At 42.6% G+C, this 18,771-nt stretch overlaps 1 protein-coding gene across 3 annotated transcripts in view; it reads right to left on the bottom strand.

Moving 5' to 3' along the window:
• The window catches only part of LOC109916498 (A-kinase anchor protein 12), a 93,569-nt gene that overhangs the window by 32,649 nt on the left and 42,149 nt on the right, over positions 1-18,771 (bottom strand). For 2 of the 3 annotated variants that reach the window (XM_048601275.1, XM_048601274.1), the window contains exon 3: positions 12,605-12,722. In XM_048601275.1, the coding sequence (XP_048457232.1) occupies positions 12,605-12,722 (118 nt within the window). Of the gene's footprint in view, positions 1-2,962; positions 3,076-12,604; positions 12,723-18,771 lie in introns of those variants that run through there. The other variant, XM_048601276.1, reaches the window with a different exon arrangement.

Consider the following 18,771-nt stretch of genomic DNA (forward strand, 5'->3'; position numbering starts at 1 on the left):
GCTTACATACAAAACTGCTTACATACAAAACTGCTTACATACAAAACGAGTCTCTCTACAAGGAATATTATGTCAGATGATCAAAAGCTTGGTTTTAAAAAGGAGAGTATTAAAAAGAAGAAAACGAGATAGAGCGGTGGAGGGGTGCGACAAGGCTTGAGGCCTGGGCAACTGATGACAATTGAAACACGGGATGCAGAAGGGGCAAGAAAAGAAATGAATGAATAAGGATAGAGAATGCGAATAAATTGTCTCAACGTTGACAAGAGGAATAGTAATGGAACTTTTGCCTCAAGTGTTTGGCAGAGCACCGGGTCACCACACAACTGCTTTCTAATTAGCTAAGTACAAGGTGTTTTGATCGCTGTTCACCCTTGAAGTGCCATTTTAATTGGGTCATAGTTCAGCAATAATCAACACAGGAAAACAGAAGTCAGGAAGGCTGAGACCTTTGGATGAAAATCAGGAATTATAGAAAGAAAATTGAAGATTTCAATTCCAAGAAGCCCCTTCATAACAGAAATGGAATTTAATTTAAATCAGCAGCCTTAACGACGAGATGAATCCTAAATTGTTGCGCAGTCAGCCTTACTGATTTACACTAGCTCATAAAACAACTCAGCTAATGGACATCAAGCTGATCAATGGTGAGGAAATTTGGAAACCAGTACCATTATTTAGAAACAGCAGGTATCTGAACTGAAGACAAAGAGAATTCAAGTAGAACACAGTTCGCAAATAAAGAGAATCCGGTTTTAAAAAAGGTTTTTCTTTTGACGAGAAAAGGTTGATGAAGGCTGGGGTTAGATTCACACGGATGAGGCAGACAAGTCTGTAATGGAGCAAGAGAGGGAGGTTGGCAGAGATATTAGACATTACCTCAGCTTTCACAGAACAGACAGACAATCAAAAAGGGCAATCCAGATTATTTCAGGAGCACAAAACAGAGGAGGGAAATACAGAAAAAAGCAAAAAAACAGATGTGAATGGTTTAATTGCCAATGACCTTGATGTGGCATTTTGACAGTAACTACAAACGAGGTGGTGGGATTTGAGCATTTCCAAGCACTGTTCCTGCAGACATTTGCGTCTGTCTCATTTGGAAAAACTTCATTTTAAACAAAAAAACGTTGCTCTTCCCGGCACAAGTGATGGACAGATTCCAAATAACCATTTCTAGCCAGCATGCACAGAGGAATAAAGATTTTTATTCCAGTTTGCCTCAAGATATTGCTCAGCGATTTACATAATTCAAAACTTCAAAAGTTGATTTTTGTCAGGTAAGATTTTCAGAAACTAATATATACAGAGTAGACCCCCACAAACAGCAGAGGAAAAAACTCAATTATAGCTCAGCTCAATGGGTAGTGTTCGAAAGTCAAAAAGGGTTACGGGTTAAAATCCCACTCCAAATATTGAAGCATGTTGAGGATAGTTTAATGGTGATCATGTAACTAGTTTTTTTTTGAAATTACAGATTTTTATTGAAATCAAAATTTCACCATCTACCATGATGGGATTTGAACCGATTCCCAGAATTAGTCCAGTGTTCTGGATGACGTGACGATTATGCCACTACCTCCATATTATGCCGGACCAATAGTCAACACTGACTCCGAGGTAACACCCCAATATATCTTGTTTAAACAAATCAATAACTGCATTTACTGGATCTGAATAGATCTAGATGTAACAGTAAATCTGCAAGCTCGGGACGTGAACAGTGTTAAGGCAAAAAAGAAAGAAAAGCAGGATCCAGCAGCTCTCTTGTAGAATTTGCTTTTAAATAAAGACATATTCATTGCGCAGTTTGGGATGTTTTGCAGTGAGGTATTGATTGGCCATTTAAACAAAGTCTAGGCAACTGCAGTTAATCACTGTTTGAAGAGGAGGTTTCACTACTCGTTCAACAGTCTCCATCCCCAGTGACAGCTGCAGATTCCATACTCCACCCAAAGGCTGCATTCTCTTGCAGTGACAGACACTTACAGGTTTCAGGCAATTCTCTCTTTTCTACGCTCATTGTATCAACAGCTCGGAGCTTCGAGATAACAGCTCCACGAACTCCTTATTCCTTTAATCATTTAAGCGGGTCATACCTGATGCACTTTCCGACTTCAAACCAATCGTGTTTCAGTGTCCCGCTCAACTGCCGGTTACTTAGCTCGGCGCTTGAGCGAGCCAGCGTTACTGAGCTGTGAGCTGCGTTGCGGTGTGGCATCTCACGATATACCACTCGAGTTAAATGGTACAACTTTTAGTTTCAAATTCGAAGGAAAACAGAGACAGAGAGGGAATAGGGTAGGAGGGAAAGCAATGAGCTCAGGAAACTTCCCACCATTGCTCAACCAACATGCCTACACCTCTGCAGCTACCTCGCCTTTGCTAATTACCAGAATGGATGACTCCAGACTGCTAAAGCTCCTTTTTGCTCAGTTCCCTCCCCATTCCCTGTAGTTCCAGTGATGGAAGAAAACCAATGCCCCTATGACTTTTCTCTGTAGTGTTAACACAGCAAGCATCAGGAGACTACATCACTCCCAAAGACTGGAGGACAATCCAGGACGTTATGATGATCTGACAGGTGCAACATGACAATTATGCACAATTTAAAACATTAAAACTGATCATTTTAAAAAGGAATATGATAAAAAACACTAGCTTTTTCCAGTCTCCACGGTGCTTTTCACAGATGGCATTCCCAATATTCCAGCATTGATTTCTCTAAATTCAATAATCCCGTGGAGATGCGGCTGTATTTCGTTAAAATCTTGGAATGGTCATATTACTGTAAAGTAATTGTATCCCAAGCAGCAGGACTCTCAAAATCCCCAGCAAACTGACCTAGCCACACCCTTCCCAGAACAATGCCACAGAGAAAATCGCGCCACAAAAGACAAAGAAACGTTAAACAGGAACCAAGTTTCAAGATTAAAACAGTTACCTTTTGAAGCAATCATACCTGTGGCTGTTACTGCACCTGGCATTCTCCAGCGGCTTGCTGTTGCAAAAAAAGTGTGCAAGAAATCTTGCTGTGTCACAGATTGCTGCTGAACACTCCAGGTTTAGCGTGATCCAGTCCGGTTCATTCAAGAACTGAAACCTACCCGTGCTCCCTTCACACTCTCTCCCCCTAGCAAGACCCAGAAGCGAGGCAAACGGAATGCGTATTTTCATACAATTCCCCTGCAGTGCGGTGAATGTGCTCTCTCCCCTAACCCCAGTCGAGAATTCTCGGGAAGGAGGAGATTCGAGCTACGTTCTTGTATCTTTGGCAGGCAGAGAATGCGGGACAGATAACAAGTGTCAAGCTAGTCATGAGATGTCACGTCCACGATGACAAACTCGATCACAAGAGGCTAGATTCAAAGTCTACGTGGAATATATCACAGCCTCACCCGCTGGACCCCACCCCCCCTATAATTTTGCTTTCAATACAATTGTACAAATCTGGTGAACGCTGTCAAAATGATCTAAAATTGTTACTAGTGTTAGTTGTAGTCTATGATGAAAATTGTTACTAATTTTATTTTTAGTTGCAGTTTTTTTCCCCAAATTAAAGTATTCCCCCACTAATCGCCACATCCCTGGTTCCTTATCGTAGAGGCTTATTTTGCCTCATTCACTTCAAAAGGAAACGGCTTAATGCTGCCCATTGCCTCCTCGGTCCGACCCTGGCAGAGACTGAATGGTCCCCCTCACTGCTCTATGTTTCATGGGCGACTGGCAGGAGAAACGTGCCCTAGTCTTGTGGGGCCCACGGTCGGCTTGGGTAGACGGGTCACTGAGCTCCGTTTCCCAACATCATACCTTTGACGGTTGAGCCTTGCAGATTCATCAGAACGATACTAGAGAAAATGACTGGTGCAGATATAATCGCTAAAGAACTTTGTTCTGTGCTGGAAAATCTAAGTGTCTCTAAAAAAAAGTGAGAAGTCAGTGAGTGGGTAGCACATGCTCAGTTTTTTTTATTCCTTCGACTTTAAGAAGTTAATGGGCCACCTAGTAAGGGTTTGAAATGAGTAAACGTGGCATTTTTCTACCCAATCCACCATTTCCTGTGGTAGAACACACTACAGACCAGTTTCTCCAAAGAAATGCAGGTTAGGGCGGACTGGCCATGTTAAATATACCAGTGTCCAGGGATGTGCAAGGTTAGGTGGGTTAGCCATTGGAAATGCAGGGTGCCAGGGATAGGGTATGGCTGGGATGCTCAAAAGGTCAGTGTGGACGCAATAGGCCGACTGGCCTGTTTCCGCACTGTGGGGGATTCTAATGATTCATGAAGGGGAATAACCTTAAATTGTTCAGACCCATTTACCAGTGGGTCAGAAAACTCTCCTTCATGGGGGGAAAAAAGAATTGGAAATCTGGAGCACCCACACCCCAAAAACAAAAAACAACTGTGAATGAGGAGGCAGCTGAAAATTTCAAAACTGAGTGGGTATAGTATCCATGCTTGTAATGGGGTTCAGATACAAATCAGTGACTATCCAATTGATTATCTGAATAGACTTGTGTTGTTTAGATGTCCCCCAGTCAAACCTCACATGCACTTCTGTGGTCACGTCAAATTTTAAGGCAATATCCACATGATTGGAATTGTCACAAATGTGTCCCCCAACCCACAGACTTGGCATTCAGCATTCAGGTTATCTGCACCTCACCAGGGAAGCTGAACCTCCAAAAGAGACCACAAGCAGGCACAGAACACAAACAAATATACAGCCAGACTTCAGCAATCAAAGGTCTATAGAATGGGTTTCCTGAAGTTAAAAAGAGGACACCCAGTGCATTGAGTCCATGTGAGTCGGGGTAAACGGCAATGTGTATTCTAATATTATGCCAAGGCCAGCAGAAAAAGAGACCCCATTTGGCCCAGTAGGACCATACGATAACCACACACCACTCCTTCCTCTCGGATCGCCAGGTATACAAATACTGAAGTGGCAGGGCAGGTCGGTAAGAAATTTGGTAAGCCATTAAGAAATATTTATCTGCGTTTATAAACAAAAGGAGGAGAAAAGCAAAGAAATAGTGCTAGAAGTTAGTGTCAGGAGTATTCTGGGACCCACAATTTAGCAAAGACAAAAGCCTCAAAGGACAGGAAGCTTGGCAGGATATCACTACTCTCTGGATAAAGAGTTTTTTTTTCTGAATTCCCCAATGAAGTTAACAACTGTATATTCATGGCCCCTAGATTTTCTCTTCTCCATAAGTAGAATAGTGAACACAGCTTTGTGTGTGGGAAATCATGCTGCACTAACTTGAGTTTTTCGAAGAAGTAATGAAGAGGATTGATGAGGGCAGAGCGATGGACGTGATCTACATAGCTTTCAGAAAGGCATTCGACAAGGTTCCTCATGTTAATACACAACTGGCTTGAACATAGAAGACAGAGGGTGGTGGTGAAGGGTTGCTTTTCAGACTGGAGGCCTGTGACCAGTGGTGTACCACAAGGATTGGTGCTGGGTCCACTGCTTTTTGTCATGTATGTAAATGATTTGGATGTGAACATAGGAGGTATGGTTAGTAAGTTTGCAGATGACAAAGTTGGGGGTGTAGTGGGCAACAAAGGTTACCTGACAGTACAATGAGATCTTGATCAGATGGGCCAATGGGCCAAGGAGTGGCAGATGGAGTTTAATTTAGATAAACGTGAGGTGCTGCGTTTTGGAAAGGCAAATCAGGGCAGGATTTATACACTTTATGGTAAATACCTGGGTAGTGTTGCTGAACAAAGAGACGTTGAGGGAGATAGTAGGAACTGCCGATGCTGGAGAATCTGAGATAGCAAGGTGTAGAGCTGGATGAACACAGCAGGCCAAGCAGCAGCAGAGGAGCAAGAAAGCTGACGTTCGGGTCTAGACCCTTCAGAAAAATCAGACCTTGAGGGAGTTCAGGTTCATAGTTCCTTGAAAGTGGAATTGCAGGTAGACAGGATATTGAAGATGGTGTTTGTTATGCTTGCCTTTATTGGTCAGTGCATTGAGTATAGGAATTGGGAGGTCATGTTGCAGCTGTACGGGACATTGGTTAGCCCACTATTGGTATACTGTGCGCAATTCTGGTCTCCCTGCTATAGGGAGGATGTTGTGAAACTTGAAAGGGTTCAAATAAGATTTGCAAGGATGTTGCCAGAGTCGGAGGGTTTGAGCTATAGGGAGAGGCTGAATAGACTGGGGCTATTTTCCCCTGGAGCATTGGAGGCTGAGGGGTGACCTTATAGAAAATCATGAGGGGCATAGAAAGGGTAAATAGACAAGGTCTTTACCCCAGGGTGGAGTCCAAAACTACAAGGCATAGGTTTAAGGCGAGAGGGGAAGATTTAAAAGGGGCCCAAGGGGCAACATTTTCACACAGAGGATGGTGTGTGTATGGGATGAGCTGCCAGAGGAAGTGGAGGAGGCTGGTACAATTACAACATTTAAAAGGCATCTGGATGGGTACATGAATAGGAAAGGTTTAGAGGAATATGCGCCAAATGGGACTAGATTATTTTATAACATCTGGCTGGCATGGACAAGTTGGACTGAAGGGTCCATTTCCACACTGTGGATCTCTACGACTCTAAGTGGAAACATTTCTACGTCCAATATAATCTTTCCTAAAGGCCTTTATTCAATTACTCCATAGCTTACCTTGACAGAAAGATGAGTCTGGCCCAGCATTTTCAACTCAAATTCATTAAGAATATGCTCCTAGTAATAAACTTGTACTTTCCTCAATGCCAAAAATATGGAGACTAGAACTGTGCAGTGTACACCATGTGTGGTCTAAACAAAGTTCCAGGCTGCTTTAAGAAATTCTGACTTTTCAACTTAATCCCTCTACAAATCAACACCAATAGTTTATGATTTTAAACATTTGTTAACCAGTTTGCTACTTTTAGACATCTGTCTAGTGATTTGTCTTTATTGGACATTGTGTATACTGGTAAGTCATCCTTTCACCATCCCCACTCCCCAACTTCTCTTGACAAGTTTATTTTGAGGAAATTAAAACCTTCCATTATTCTTCTATGCCTTTCACTCATTGGAATATCTTACTGTATTCAAACACATTTACCAATTACATACTGTTGAGAAAGTTTATCAATATTGTCTTTTATTTTGACAGCCTTCCATGCTATTAACATACTGACTTCCAACATAAATCTTTTGCCAATCCAAATATTTACCCCTCACCAACTATTTTGTAGCCAGTGTATTACCCATTCTGCTGTTTGCCTTGCACACAAGAACAACTTTACTGAAAAGGTTTTTGAAAAATCCAAATATGGTGTCTGTTGCATTACACCTTTTCTCCATTTTGTATATTTTTGTAGTAACAGTAAATCCAGTTTAGAAATCTATGTTGACTACTCTTGGCTTTCATAAGTTCTTGATGTTTTCTATTATATCTTTAAGTGAAGATTCCATCAGTCCATACCACTGATGCTCACCTATGATCCCCTGAACCTATTCTGTCTCCCTTCAAAATGCAAGCGTCACACCAGCTGTGTTAATTCTCCTGCACTACTCCATACTCTAGTTCTTGGTAGATGTTTTATTACGCATAGATGAGGGGTTTCATCCTGTCTTCAGTTTGATTAATTTGTCAATCACCAGCCCCCCTTTCTTTCACTCAGTTGATATATTTCTTGTAATGTCACAATCCCTCTCCTGTTAAGTCTCCTTAGCAGAAGCTAAGGCAAAATAATTCAATCAGCATCAGCATTTCAATCAGCATGTAAGGGTTTAAACTGGTGTCTTTTGATGACCCCTGTACCATTTGATTTTTATGTTCACTGTTTTTCAATAAATATTCCACTGATTTAATTTCATTGTTGTCCAAACTTTTCTAATCCTTATCTGCTTTTTTCTTAGCATTTAGATTTTATCCATGGTTCTCTGCTCATCCACAGCATTTGTGTTAGTGGAATATTTCTCTCGGTTGTCCGTTTATAACATAAGAGCATGTAGCAGGAGTAGGCAATTCAGCCCGAGCCGATACAAATCATGGCAGATCTTATTGTGCCCTCAACTCCAGTCTCCTGCCTGCTCCCCATAACCCTTCAGACCATTACTAATTTAAAAATCTGCCCACCTCTTAATTAAATTTACTCAACGTCCCAGCATCCACTGTCCCATCTTAAAACCTTCTAGAAAGGGATTATGAAAAGAAAACTTGCCAGTGATATCCAAATCAATTAAAAAAAAGGAATTTGACTGTAATGTAAAAAGGGAAAGTGGGTGGTCAGGAGCGCTTTTGGCCCACTGTAGACTGAAAGTGGGGATATGGTCAATGACTGTGGGGAATGTGGCAGACATGTTGAGTAATTACTTTGCCTCGGTATTTACTCCGGAAAAAGAGAATAGCTTTCCAGAGGCCCCAAGGAAATTAATTAATAGTGGATCAGGGACAGTAACGGAATAAAATTAACAGAAGTAAAACACATAAGGAAATTAATGGAACTAAGAGTGACAAATCCCAGGACTTGAAGGACAGTCACTGGACTCAATGTTAACTCTACTCTCTCTCTACAGATGCTGGTAGACCTGCTGAGTTTTTCCAGCAACTTCCATTTTTGTCACTAGGACCTGATTGTTTCCATCTAAGTGTGTTAAAATGAAGTAGGGGAACACATTGTACATGCCCTAACTATAATCTTTCAGAGTTCCCTCGATACAGGAGCTGCCGTCTGGATTGGAAAATTGCACGATCTGATTTCTTTTTAAAAGGAGGATGAAAAGAAAAGAGGACAAGCAGGCAATTAGAGACCAATTAGCCTAATATTGATTGGCGGGGAACATGTTGGAATCTATAATCAAGAATGGGGTAACTGAACATCTTAACATTTTCAGTTAATCAGAGAGAGCCAACATGGATTCAAGACATGGAATTGTTTTGAAAAATGGTGACTGGGATAGTGGATGGAGGAATATTGTTTATTTGGACTTTCAGAAAGCATTTGATAAAGTCCCACATAAGAGACCATTAACTAAGATAGAAGCCTACAGACTGGACAGTAAATTGCTGACATGGATGGGAAATTGGTTGAGTGGTAGGCAACATAAAGTGGGGATGATGGATAGGTACTCAAATTGGCAGGATCGGACCAGAAATCATTTACGTTCATGGTACAGTTGTTACTGCCAACATGTTCCACTTTGCTTACTTCTAGCTTCTGTTTCACTTCCCATCATTGGATTCAGCGACTTCTCTTCACAGAGCTTTGAGCATAATGGCAAGAAAGTCACATTCAACAATTCATACAACACCCCTTTTCTCCAGCTTATTTTGGGGTGGTTAAAAAAAAAACTACAATTACTATGTCTTTTACTCATTTCTCAGATTTGCTGACATATTCCTTCCTTTACAAGTGGACAATCTGCAGACTAGCCTGCCTACCAGTCCATACAACAGTGGAAGAAAGCAGCTCTCAGGTTAACCACTTAATGACATGAGAACACATGATATTTATGCCTTGCTCCTTCTTGGATCCATTCTCCAACTCCAACTGTAACATAGGTAATGCAGTATCAATTTGTGCACAGCAAGCTCCCAGAAAGGGCAATGAGATTAATGAGGTCATCCTTTTAGCTATATTGGTTGAAGAATTAATATTGCAAATCCAACCTCATTTTGGTAATCACATACCATTTGAATGACAGGAGTACTCCATTCTTGTGCTGCAACATCAGCCTGAATTTCATGTTGAAGTCTCTAGAGTGATACTTGAACCCATTACCTTCTGACTCAAACAGTAAGAGCCAAATTAAAAATCCAACATTTATGATAAAGTCTTTGTTACATGTTCGCTTAGCAATTGAATTGAGGAAATTTACTGCACAGCACAGTCACCACATTTAGAAACAAAAATCACCTGAATTTCATCAGAGGTAAGAACTGCAGATGCTGGAGTCAGAGATAACACAGCATACAGCTGGATGAACACAGCAGGCCAGGCAGCACCAGAAGAGCAGGAAACTTGATATTTCGGGTCAGGACCCTTCTTCAAAAATGGGGAGGTGGAAGGGAGCTCAGAAATAAAGAGAGAGAGGAGGGGTGGAGCTGGGGAAGGTAGGTGGGATGGTGATAGGCGAGTGCAGGTGGGGAGTGGTCAGTGAGGTGGGAGGGGCAGATAGGTGGGAGATAAGATGGACAGGTTGTGTCAGGTCAAGGAGGAGGCGGGGACGAGAGGGAGGTTTGGTCATGGGATGAGGCCGGGGGTGGGGAGATTTTAAAACTGGTAAAATCCATGTTTAGGCCATTGGGCTGTAGACTCGAGGCAGAATATGAGGTGCTGCTCGTCCAGTTTGCGGGTGGTGTTACTGTGGCACTGGAGAAGGCCCAGGATGGACACGTCACCCAGGGAGTGGGAGGGGGAGTTTAAATGGTTCATGACTGGAAGTGTTGTTGTTTGTCGTGAACAGGAGCACAAGTGCTCTACAAAGCGGTCTCAGGGTCTCCGCTTGGTCTCACCAATGTAGAGGAGGCCACATCGGGAACAGTGGATACAGTAGACCAAGTTGATGGATGTGCAGGTGAACCCCTATCTAACGTGGAAGGTGCATTTTGGGCCTTGAAAGGAGGTGTAGCACTTCCTGCAGTTGCAGGGAAAGGTGTTGGGGTTAGTGGGGAGTGTGGAGCGGACAATGGAGTTGCAGAGACAGCAGTCCCTACGAAAGGCAGATAGGGGTGGGGAGAGAAATATCTCTTTGGTTGTGGGGTCAGATTGTAGGTGGTGGAAGTGGCGGAGAATGATACACTGGATGCAGAGGTAGGTGGGATGATACGTGAGGACAAGGGGGATTCTCTGTCTTTGTTGGGGGGGGACGGGATGAGAGTGCAGAGGTGTGGCAAACACAAGGGATGCAGTTGAGGCAAACAACACCACCTTCCAGTCATGAACCATTTAAACTCCCCCTCCCACTCCCTGGGTGGCGTGTCCATCCTGGGCCTCCTCCAGTGTCACAATGACGCCACCCAGAAACTGGAGGAACAGCAATTCATATTCTGCTTCGGGAGCCTACAGCCCAATGGCCTAAATGTGGATTTTACCAGTTTCAGAATCTGCCCATCCCATGACCAACCCTCCCTCTCATCCCCACCTCCTTGACCTAATACAGCCTGTCCATCTTCTCTCCCACCTATCCGCCCTACCCATCCCACTGACCAATCCTCATCACTCCCTACCTGCACTCACCTATCACCATCCCAACTACCTTCCCCAACCCCACCCCTCCTCTATCTATTTATTTCAGAGCTCCCTACCCCCTCCCCCATTTCTGAAGGATCCTGACCCGAAACGTCACCTTTCCTGCTCCTCTGTTGCTGCCTGGCCTGCTGTGTTCCTCCAGCTCCACACTGTGTTGTCACCCGAATTTCATGCTCATTTCACCCATCCTGGACCCACTGGTTAGCGGCTGAAATGGTGGTGCTGGTTTTGCTGGCTACAACTGTTGACAGATGGTGGTGGCTTTAATCAAAACCTATAGCTTGACCCAGTCAACAGCAAGCCTGATAGTGTTTCCTTACTGACTACAGCACTCTTGTATGGCTGTAACACTATTCTAGGAGATCACCACTAGCACAGGTTTCAGCACAATAGGGAAACAATTTCAATAAAGTACAGCAAATTGATTGCAGTGGACACCAAGAACCACGTTCCATGATGCCATATAAACAATAACTGCAAAGTGGTCTCAACAAGCATGCACTTGCATATATAGAACAGTTCAATTAATTGCATAAAAGAGTAACCCACACAAGCAGTTTCCCCAAACGTTGAGACAAGAATTTTTAAAGCTTTCAAATCAGCATTAAAACAAGTTATTTTCTCCCCCAATGCAAGTCTTCATTTTCTTATATAACAGTGTGCATTGGGCGGGGGCGGGGAGACAGAGGGATGGGTGGCGGGGTTTGGGGTGGAACGTTATGTCAGCAATGATGGCTGTCCATTTCCAGTACCCAGTAAAGCAGTCCCCAGGTTAAATCCAGCAAGGAGCTGATGCAGAGTAAAGCTGACTTCACTGTCTGAAAATGCCTCTGGTCCAAGTAAAAAAGGCCAATTGCATCCTCCACCATTTTTACACTGACTCTCACCAGTAAATACTAAATCCAGCCATAAAACTAACAAAGTAGCAGTGCGTGTGTGGGCATGCACTCACTGGGGACTGAATTGATTCTGTCCCTTCATTTTTTCTTTAAAAAAATACACAGCACTTACAGCCATGAAACAAGAGGCTTATCCAATCTAGGCCAATTTGAAAGCCTGAACACAGTAGCGAAAGGTCTCACCCACTACAGCATCGAGCTGCCTCCAATTGTCCGGGGGCATATTTTTAAGATGAGAGGAGAAAGATTTCAAAAGGACATGGGCAATTTTACACAGAAGGTAATTTGTGTGTGGAATAAACCACTAGAGGAAGTGGCAGATGCAGATACAGTTACAACATTTGAAAATACTTGCGTAAGTACATGAATGGGAAAGATTGAAGAAGATGGGTCAAATGCAGGCAAGTGGGACCAGTTTAGGTTGGGAACATTGTCAGCACGGACTAACTCTCTCCGACAATGCTTTCCCCTCAACCCCCAAAACAAAATCTCACTAGCTTACCTTCGCCAGGAACGGCTTCCTCCTGGAGCCCATTCAGATGCTCCACTTTTCCATCGAGCGGCTCTTGATCCTCTGAATTGCTAGGAATTCCAGAAATCTGGCCATTCTTCTGAGCAGGCTGTTGAAATGGGAAGGGGGCGGGGGAAATATTCATTTTAGTTTAGCAACTTAAACATGACACACAATATTCCCCCAAACGTTCTCGTTCCTTCAAGTGAGAGCTCGGCCTATTTCTGGAAGGGGTACAGATGACCTTCTACAAAATGGAAGACAATAGGATCACCAGGAAAACAACGCTCTCCCAGGCCACTCTCTATCACCTAAAAGGTGGTCTGAATAATATCAAAGAATAGGTCCTGCCTCACCCGAGGTGGATTGGCCATTCTAAATTGCTCCAGAGTGTTCAGGCTACATGAGTTAACTACAGTAAAAGTGGGGTTACAGAGATAGGGTGGGGTGCTCTTCAGAGAGTCAGTGCAGACTCAATGGGCCAAACGCCCTCTATTTGCACAAAGATTCTATATAAACCTCCCACCACATGATTATAATCTGCCTCTCCCAGCTAGGGGATCCTGTGCTTTCAGGCAGGGGTGGAGAGAGAAGTTTATCTACGCACAAGGTTATCAGGACTGGAAGAGGCAGGCTATAGGGAGCAGATAGCCTCTTCCTGTTATCATGTTGCTCATGCTCCTGAAGAGAAACAGTGAATCTTTTGAAGGACACCAATACACTCAAGTGACATATTCTACATTCCAAGATTCTCTGATCTTTTCACACCCATCTGTATTCAAGTCTGAATGCAGGGAATGTGATATCCTAATGAGAGCTTTCAATGAAGTAAATGAGGAGAAATAGTTTTCAGAGACAGGAGGAGACTGAAAGCTACAGGACACAGATTTGAGATAATTAGCAAGAGAACTTGAGAAGAATGGAGAATTTAAATAGATTGTAACAACTAATGAGGATGTGAATGGCTCTGCCTCAAAAAAAAGGTGACAGAAGCAAATTCAAATACCAAGAAGGAAATGGGACTGATTTGAAATTAATGTACAGGCATGAAAATGCTACTGGGATTGAAGAGATAAAATGTGAGCAGCAGGTTACATAACCTTGGTTTCCATTGCCTAAAGTATAGAAGTATACAGTGGGTTAATCTGATTTAACCACATTAAAAATAATTTGATAAAGTAGATACACAAAAACTAATACAATGTTTTTTTAAAAATGAGGGAATAGGATCTTAACATTAGTCTAAAGAATGAAATTGGTAAAAGGCAATTTCCACAAGAATTGTAGTGGAGACCTACAAATCTTTTCCCCAATAGGTTATGTTATTAGAGATAGAGTTAAGATTTGTATTCCTTGTTGTTCTATTGCCCTAATACACTTCGTATGGTTATGCTCTGCCTGTACTGCACACAAAACACAACTTTTCAATGTACTCAGGTACATGTGACAACAATAATTCAAATTAAGGCGAGTTAAATGGAATTGATGTACAGATTGATCATGATCCAATTGAATGATCAAGCAGGTTTGAGGGGCTGAATGGCCCCTGTTCCTGTTGTCTTTCCAGATACTGCTATTAATTGGATAGCTCTTTCAGAAAGCTAGTACACGTACAACAGGCCAAAAGATTCATGCCTATGATTCTACACTCTTTAACAAACTTGATCAACCCAGGTTATTTAGAGCAAAATTTTAAGAAATCAAACTGGAACAAAGGACCAGCACGGAATCTAACAAACAAATCGAACTAACATATAGCTGGGATTACACAAACTGTTCCTGCTACCCTTTCTTCCTCCCACTAAACTTATATATTCAACTAACCACAACTAGGTACAAACATCTAAACCAGTTTCAGGTGCAGTTACACAAGGTGGGGCCTTACTTAACCACAGGCATAGCAAGATGGATTTGAATACTGCCCTTACTTTTCTTTCCAAGAAGCAAATCTCATGTTTACTTCAGTAACCTTGCAGTTTTATCATTCATTTTGGTCTTAATTCAGCCTGCTGCTTAAATTCTAGCAACCCGGGTCTGTCTTGGTCTAGAAGAGGGGGACAGATTCTCTCTTTGATGTGTTAAACCATTAACAGAAGCCCCTCTGTAGAGACAACACCAAGGACTTAGAGCAACTAATGGTGGAATGGAGGCTAGACCTTCCAGCCATTCTGAACATGGAGGATGTACAAATCAGCAGAGAGTAGCAATACCCATTGTTTCGGTTGGTTTTAAGATAGGGAGCTGACAAATCCCTTAGGGGCCACTGGATCATTGAGTGCCTGATTCAACAAGTGAAAAAATTCCCTTTTAAATGCAGGGACCCACAGACATTCAGACTCCTGATTATTGATAAGATTGGCATATTGCAATCTGCCTCAAAAGGCACCCAGCACATCTTGTCTCCTCCACTAGCGTGTGGCAAATAGCTGCTGAATATCAGTTTTTATTTGATAAAATCAAGACAGACAGAGACAGTAAATCTCTCACGAGGCAGAGACCAATGCATCATTTGCAGGGAAGACTGGGTAAATAGCTGAAGCAGTATATTATCTTTTTCCGATTGATTCCTGGAACGTGGGTGATGTGCTGCCAAGGCCAGAATTTATTGCCCATCAAGTTTCCCTGGATACAGAATGGCTTGCTGAGACACTTCAGGAGGTAGTTAAGAGCCGATGTGTGGGTCCAGAATCAATATAGGGCAGACATAGAATCATAACATCCCTACAGTGCAGAAATAGGCCATTCAGCCCATCAAGTCTGCACCAGGATGGTGACAAGGGGTGAGAAGCCACAGAGCTCAACATCAAATTGCCCAGCATGAAAGGTTGTAAGCTAGTACAACAAAGAATGAAGCTGTTAATCTCAAAATTATGCGCAGAGCTGGAGATCAAATAAGAAACTTTAGGCCCCAGCCATTCAGTCCAACAATTCTAGCTCAGTGGGTCACACGTTCACCGAATCAAAAAGCCGTGCTGCTTTCAAGTGTCGCTGAAGACTTGAGCACAAACTCAGGCTGACACCCCAGTGCAGTACTGCAGGAAAGTGCTACACTGTCAGGAGGTATCACTTTCCCTTTCCCCATGGTGTCCAAGTCAATACTTACCAATCAGCCAACATCAACCAATTAACTGTGGTGCTGTAATTACCATTTGTGGGAACTTGCAGTGCACAAACTGGCTGCTGCAAGTTACATTTCACCAGCTCATAATAGAGGCTGAACGGATCAGGATGTCGATGTTGTGCATAACACTACGTAATTGCAAACACGGTTTTAGAGCAGGGTCACTGGACCTGAAATGTTAACTCCGCTTTCTCTCCACAGACCCTGCCAGACCAGAGTTTTCCCAGCAGTTTTGGCTTTTGTTTGGACATAAATAAAAGGCCTGCAAAGAATCGTACACTTCTTAAACATTTTTAAAATTACATGTATGTGTCAGTAGTCCAAGTCCTTTTTTGTAAAGAATTCAGAAGTGTCAACCACGCCCCTTTGGTTTTATGAAACCTCTGTCTTAAACGGCTAGACCTCTCAGAACACGTTACTTTATTTATAATTGAATGTCAGCATTTCTTCCCAACTATACCAAAAGTATCACCCCCAGAATGCCACTGCAGACAGTTCAAAGCTGCCTGTGGGATTTCGTGATGGAAAGAGAGAGAGAGATAGCAGAGGACAGCAGCAAATGCCTATTTCAGATTTTGAAATGTACACCCCTGCCAGAGGGAATAGAATGGACACCAGGCAGAAGACAACTGTGATGGGTTGGCCAGAGCTGGCCTAGCAATTACATCTATACAGGACCTCCAAGAGCAAGAGATGACCTGGACTGGAGTGAAAGGCATGACGATTGACAGGCACTGGTGACACAGTCATGTTGGCCATAGTTCTCTGGTCTCGTGTAGAACCAAGTGCAATTAGCTACCCCTTCATTGTTAACATCCTTACAGAATCTTCACTGCCCCCTTTCCAAGGTTCCAGCATCCTCCGATGTTGTGCGCTTAATATTCCAACTGTGGCTTAAACTGGGTGAGGGCAGTTTAAATATTGTAGGTAGCACATCTGACCGAATGGTCTAAGCACAAAAACAAAAGGAACTGTGGAAATTTCAGACAAAAACAAATGGCTGGAGAAACTCTGCAGGCCTGGCAACATCAGTGGAGAGAAAACAGAGATAACATTTCAGATCCAGCGACACTTCATCAGAAGAGCATTCTGAAGGAGGGTCACTGGATCAAAGCATTAAACATTTTCTTCCACAGTTTCTCCAGCTATTTATTTTTAGCTTAACCAAACACTCTACTGGATCCAAAAGCCAAGCAGTGACTGGATGTTACAGGAAAATGAAAAGGATCTTCCTGACTACCTTGTTATCTGTGTTAGTTCAGAGTGTAGCCTCACCCCATTTCTAATCTCCTACAGCAAGATCTCCAACCTTTAAATTGGATAAGCGGCCTTAAGTGCAATCCAAGCTCTATCCTGAAGAAAATATAGAATTAAATTTGTTTTTGGTGATATAAAATCATAAACCATGCAGAAATATTTATTTTGTCCTCTCTTCACTCAATCTCAATATGATGCACGTGACTGCACACTATCTGCCACAGCCTTAAAGTCTAAGTTTAGTTTGAGGTTTTAGTTGTATATACAGTAGTGGGGGTGTGGGGGGTGTGAAACTAGGACTTGATTATCTGCAATTGTGGGAGAACACACTCACAGAGATATGTAGAATCAAAGTCAATTTTAAGCAGCACACAGGACTATAGGAGAAGGTATTTTTCTGTCTGCGTTCTCAAAGCATTGTCCTGAAAGTCCGAACAATTAGCACTGTTATCTCTACATCAACTCCACTGCTTTGCAAGTCAAACACCTGATGGAATTTGGTAGCCAGCCCACCAATGTTTACCTAAGGAATGGGTTTGAGACAAACATGACAATTTGCTACAAATTTTATTCCTGAATTCGTCTCTAGAATTCCTCTGCTAATTCCCTCAGACATGCACCAGAGGTTCTCTGGGTGGAACCACCTTTCTTTCTAGTATTTTCTAGAGACTCGGAGTGACACAGTATTTTATTTTTAAAATGGTGCATGGCACAATCCCAGTTTCAATTTGAATGTATTCACAGAACTGATCACAAGTCTCTGTTCTTTGCCTGCAGTTCACAATTCAACTGGAGATAGTAGGAACTGCAGATGCTGGAGAATCTGAGACAACAGGGTGCAGAGCTAGATGGACACAGCAGGCGAAGCAGCATCATAGGAGCAGAAAGGCTGACGTTTTGGGCCTGCTGTGTCCATCCAGCTCTGCACCTTGTTGTCTCACAATTCAACTTGTTCAGTTTTGACATTATGTCTGTAAGGAACCTGAGGTCAGGCAACCACAATCTGACTGCTCACTGAACCCTTCATTCATTACTTTAAGGAAAGTGATGACTTCAGGCACTGTTTCTAAAAAAAAATCTTTGTTGGTCCTTCCCTCAACTTAACTGCCTCACATTCGAATGGAGGATTAGTTTTAAAGCTGTGGCAGGTAGTGTTGAATTCACTGATTAAGGATTTAAACAGTCTTGCCCTTATTCAAATTGAGTTTACAACCATAACTGCTTGGTGGACCAACATGGAGGTGGGGGCGGGGGGGGGGGGGGGGGGTGGTTGGTGGTCGGTGGAAACAATCAGGATAATTTCTGCAAAGTGCAACAAAGCCTGCATTTGTACCAAATATGGCTGGGGAATCATCAGTTTCTGGATTAGAATGTTTTACAAGCACATACCTTTTGAATTCATTGTAGATACCCTCAACCCTTGTTCTCTCTTTAGGGGGCAAGAAGAGTGAGAAGATACTGTTTAGTTGCTATGCCCTTAAAAACTACGTAAACAAACAAACAAACCAACAATCAGCTAGGCTGTCAATTATGTTAATAAATTCATTGACCTGCAGTGCAAAACATACAGTCTCTCAAGTCCTGCTGTAGTTGCTGAAAGACCCTTTCAGACAAAGATCCCACTTGTCTTGCTACTGTGGAAGCATTAAGTGACATGCTCTGGATTGCCATTATTATTTTGTTTGTCCCTAATGTCTCGAATAAAGAGCAGCGGCAAAAGTCATGGTTTGCAGATGCAAAGTAATTAAAGCAACAATGTGCTTTTCCAGTCGATGGCAAA

The sequence above is a fragment of the Rhincodon typus genome, chromosome 9 (assembly GCF_021869965.1).
Source record: "Rhincodon typus isolate 14 chromosome 9, sRhiTyp1.1, whole genome shotgun sequence".
NCBI lineage: Eukaryota > Metazoa > Chordata > Chondrichthyes > Orectolobiformes > Rhincodontidae > Rhincodon > Rhincodon typus.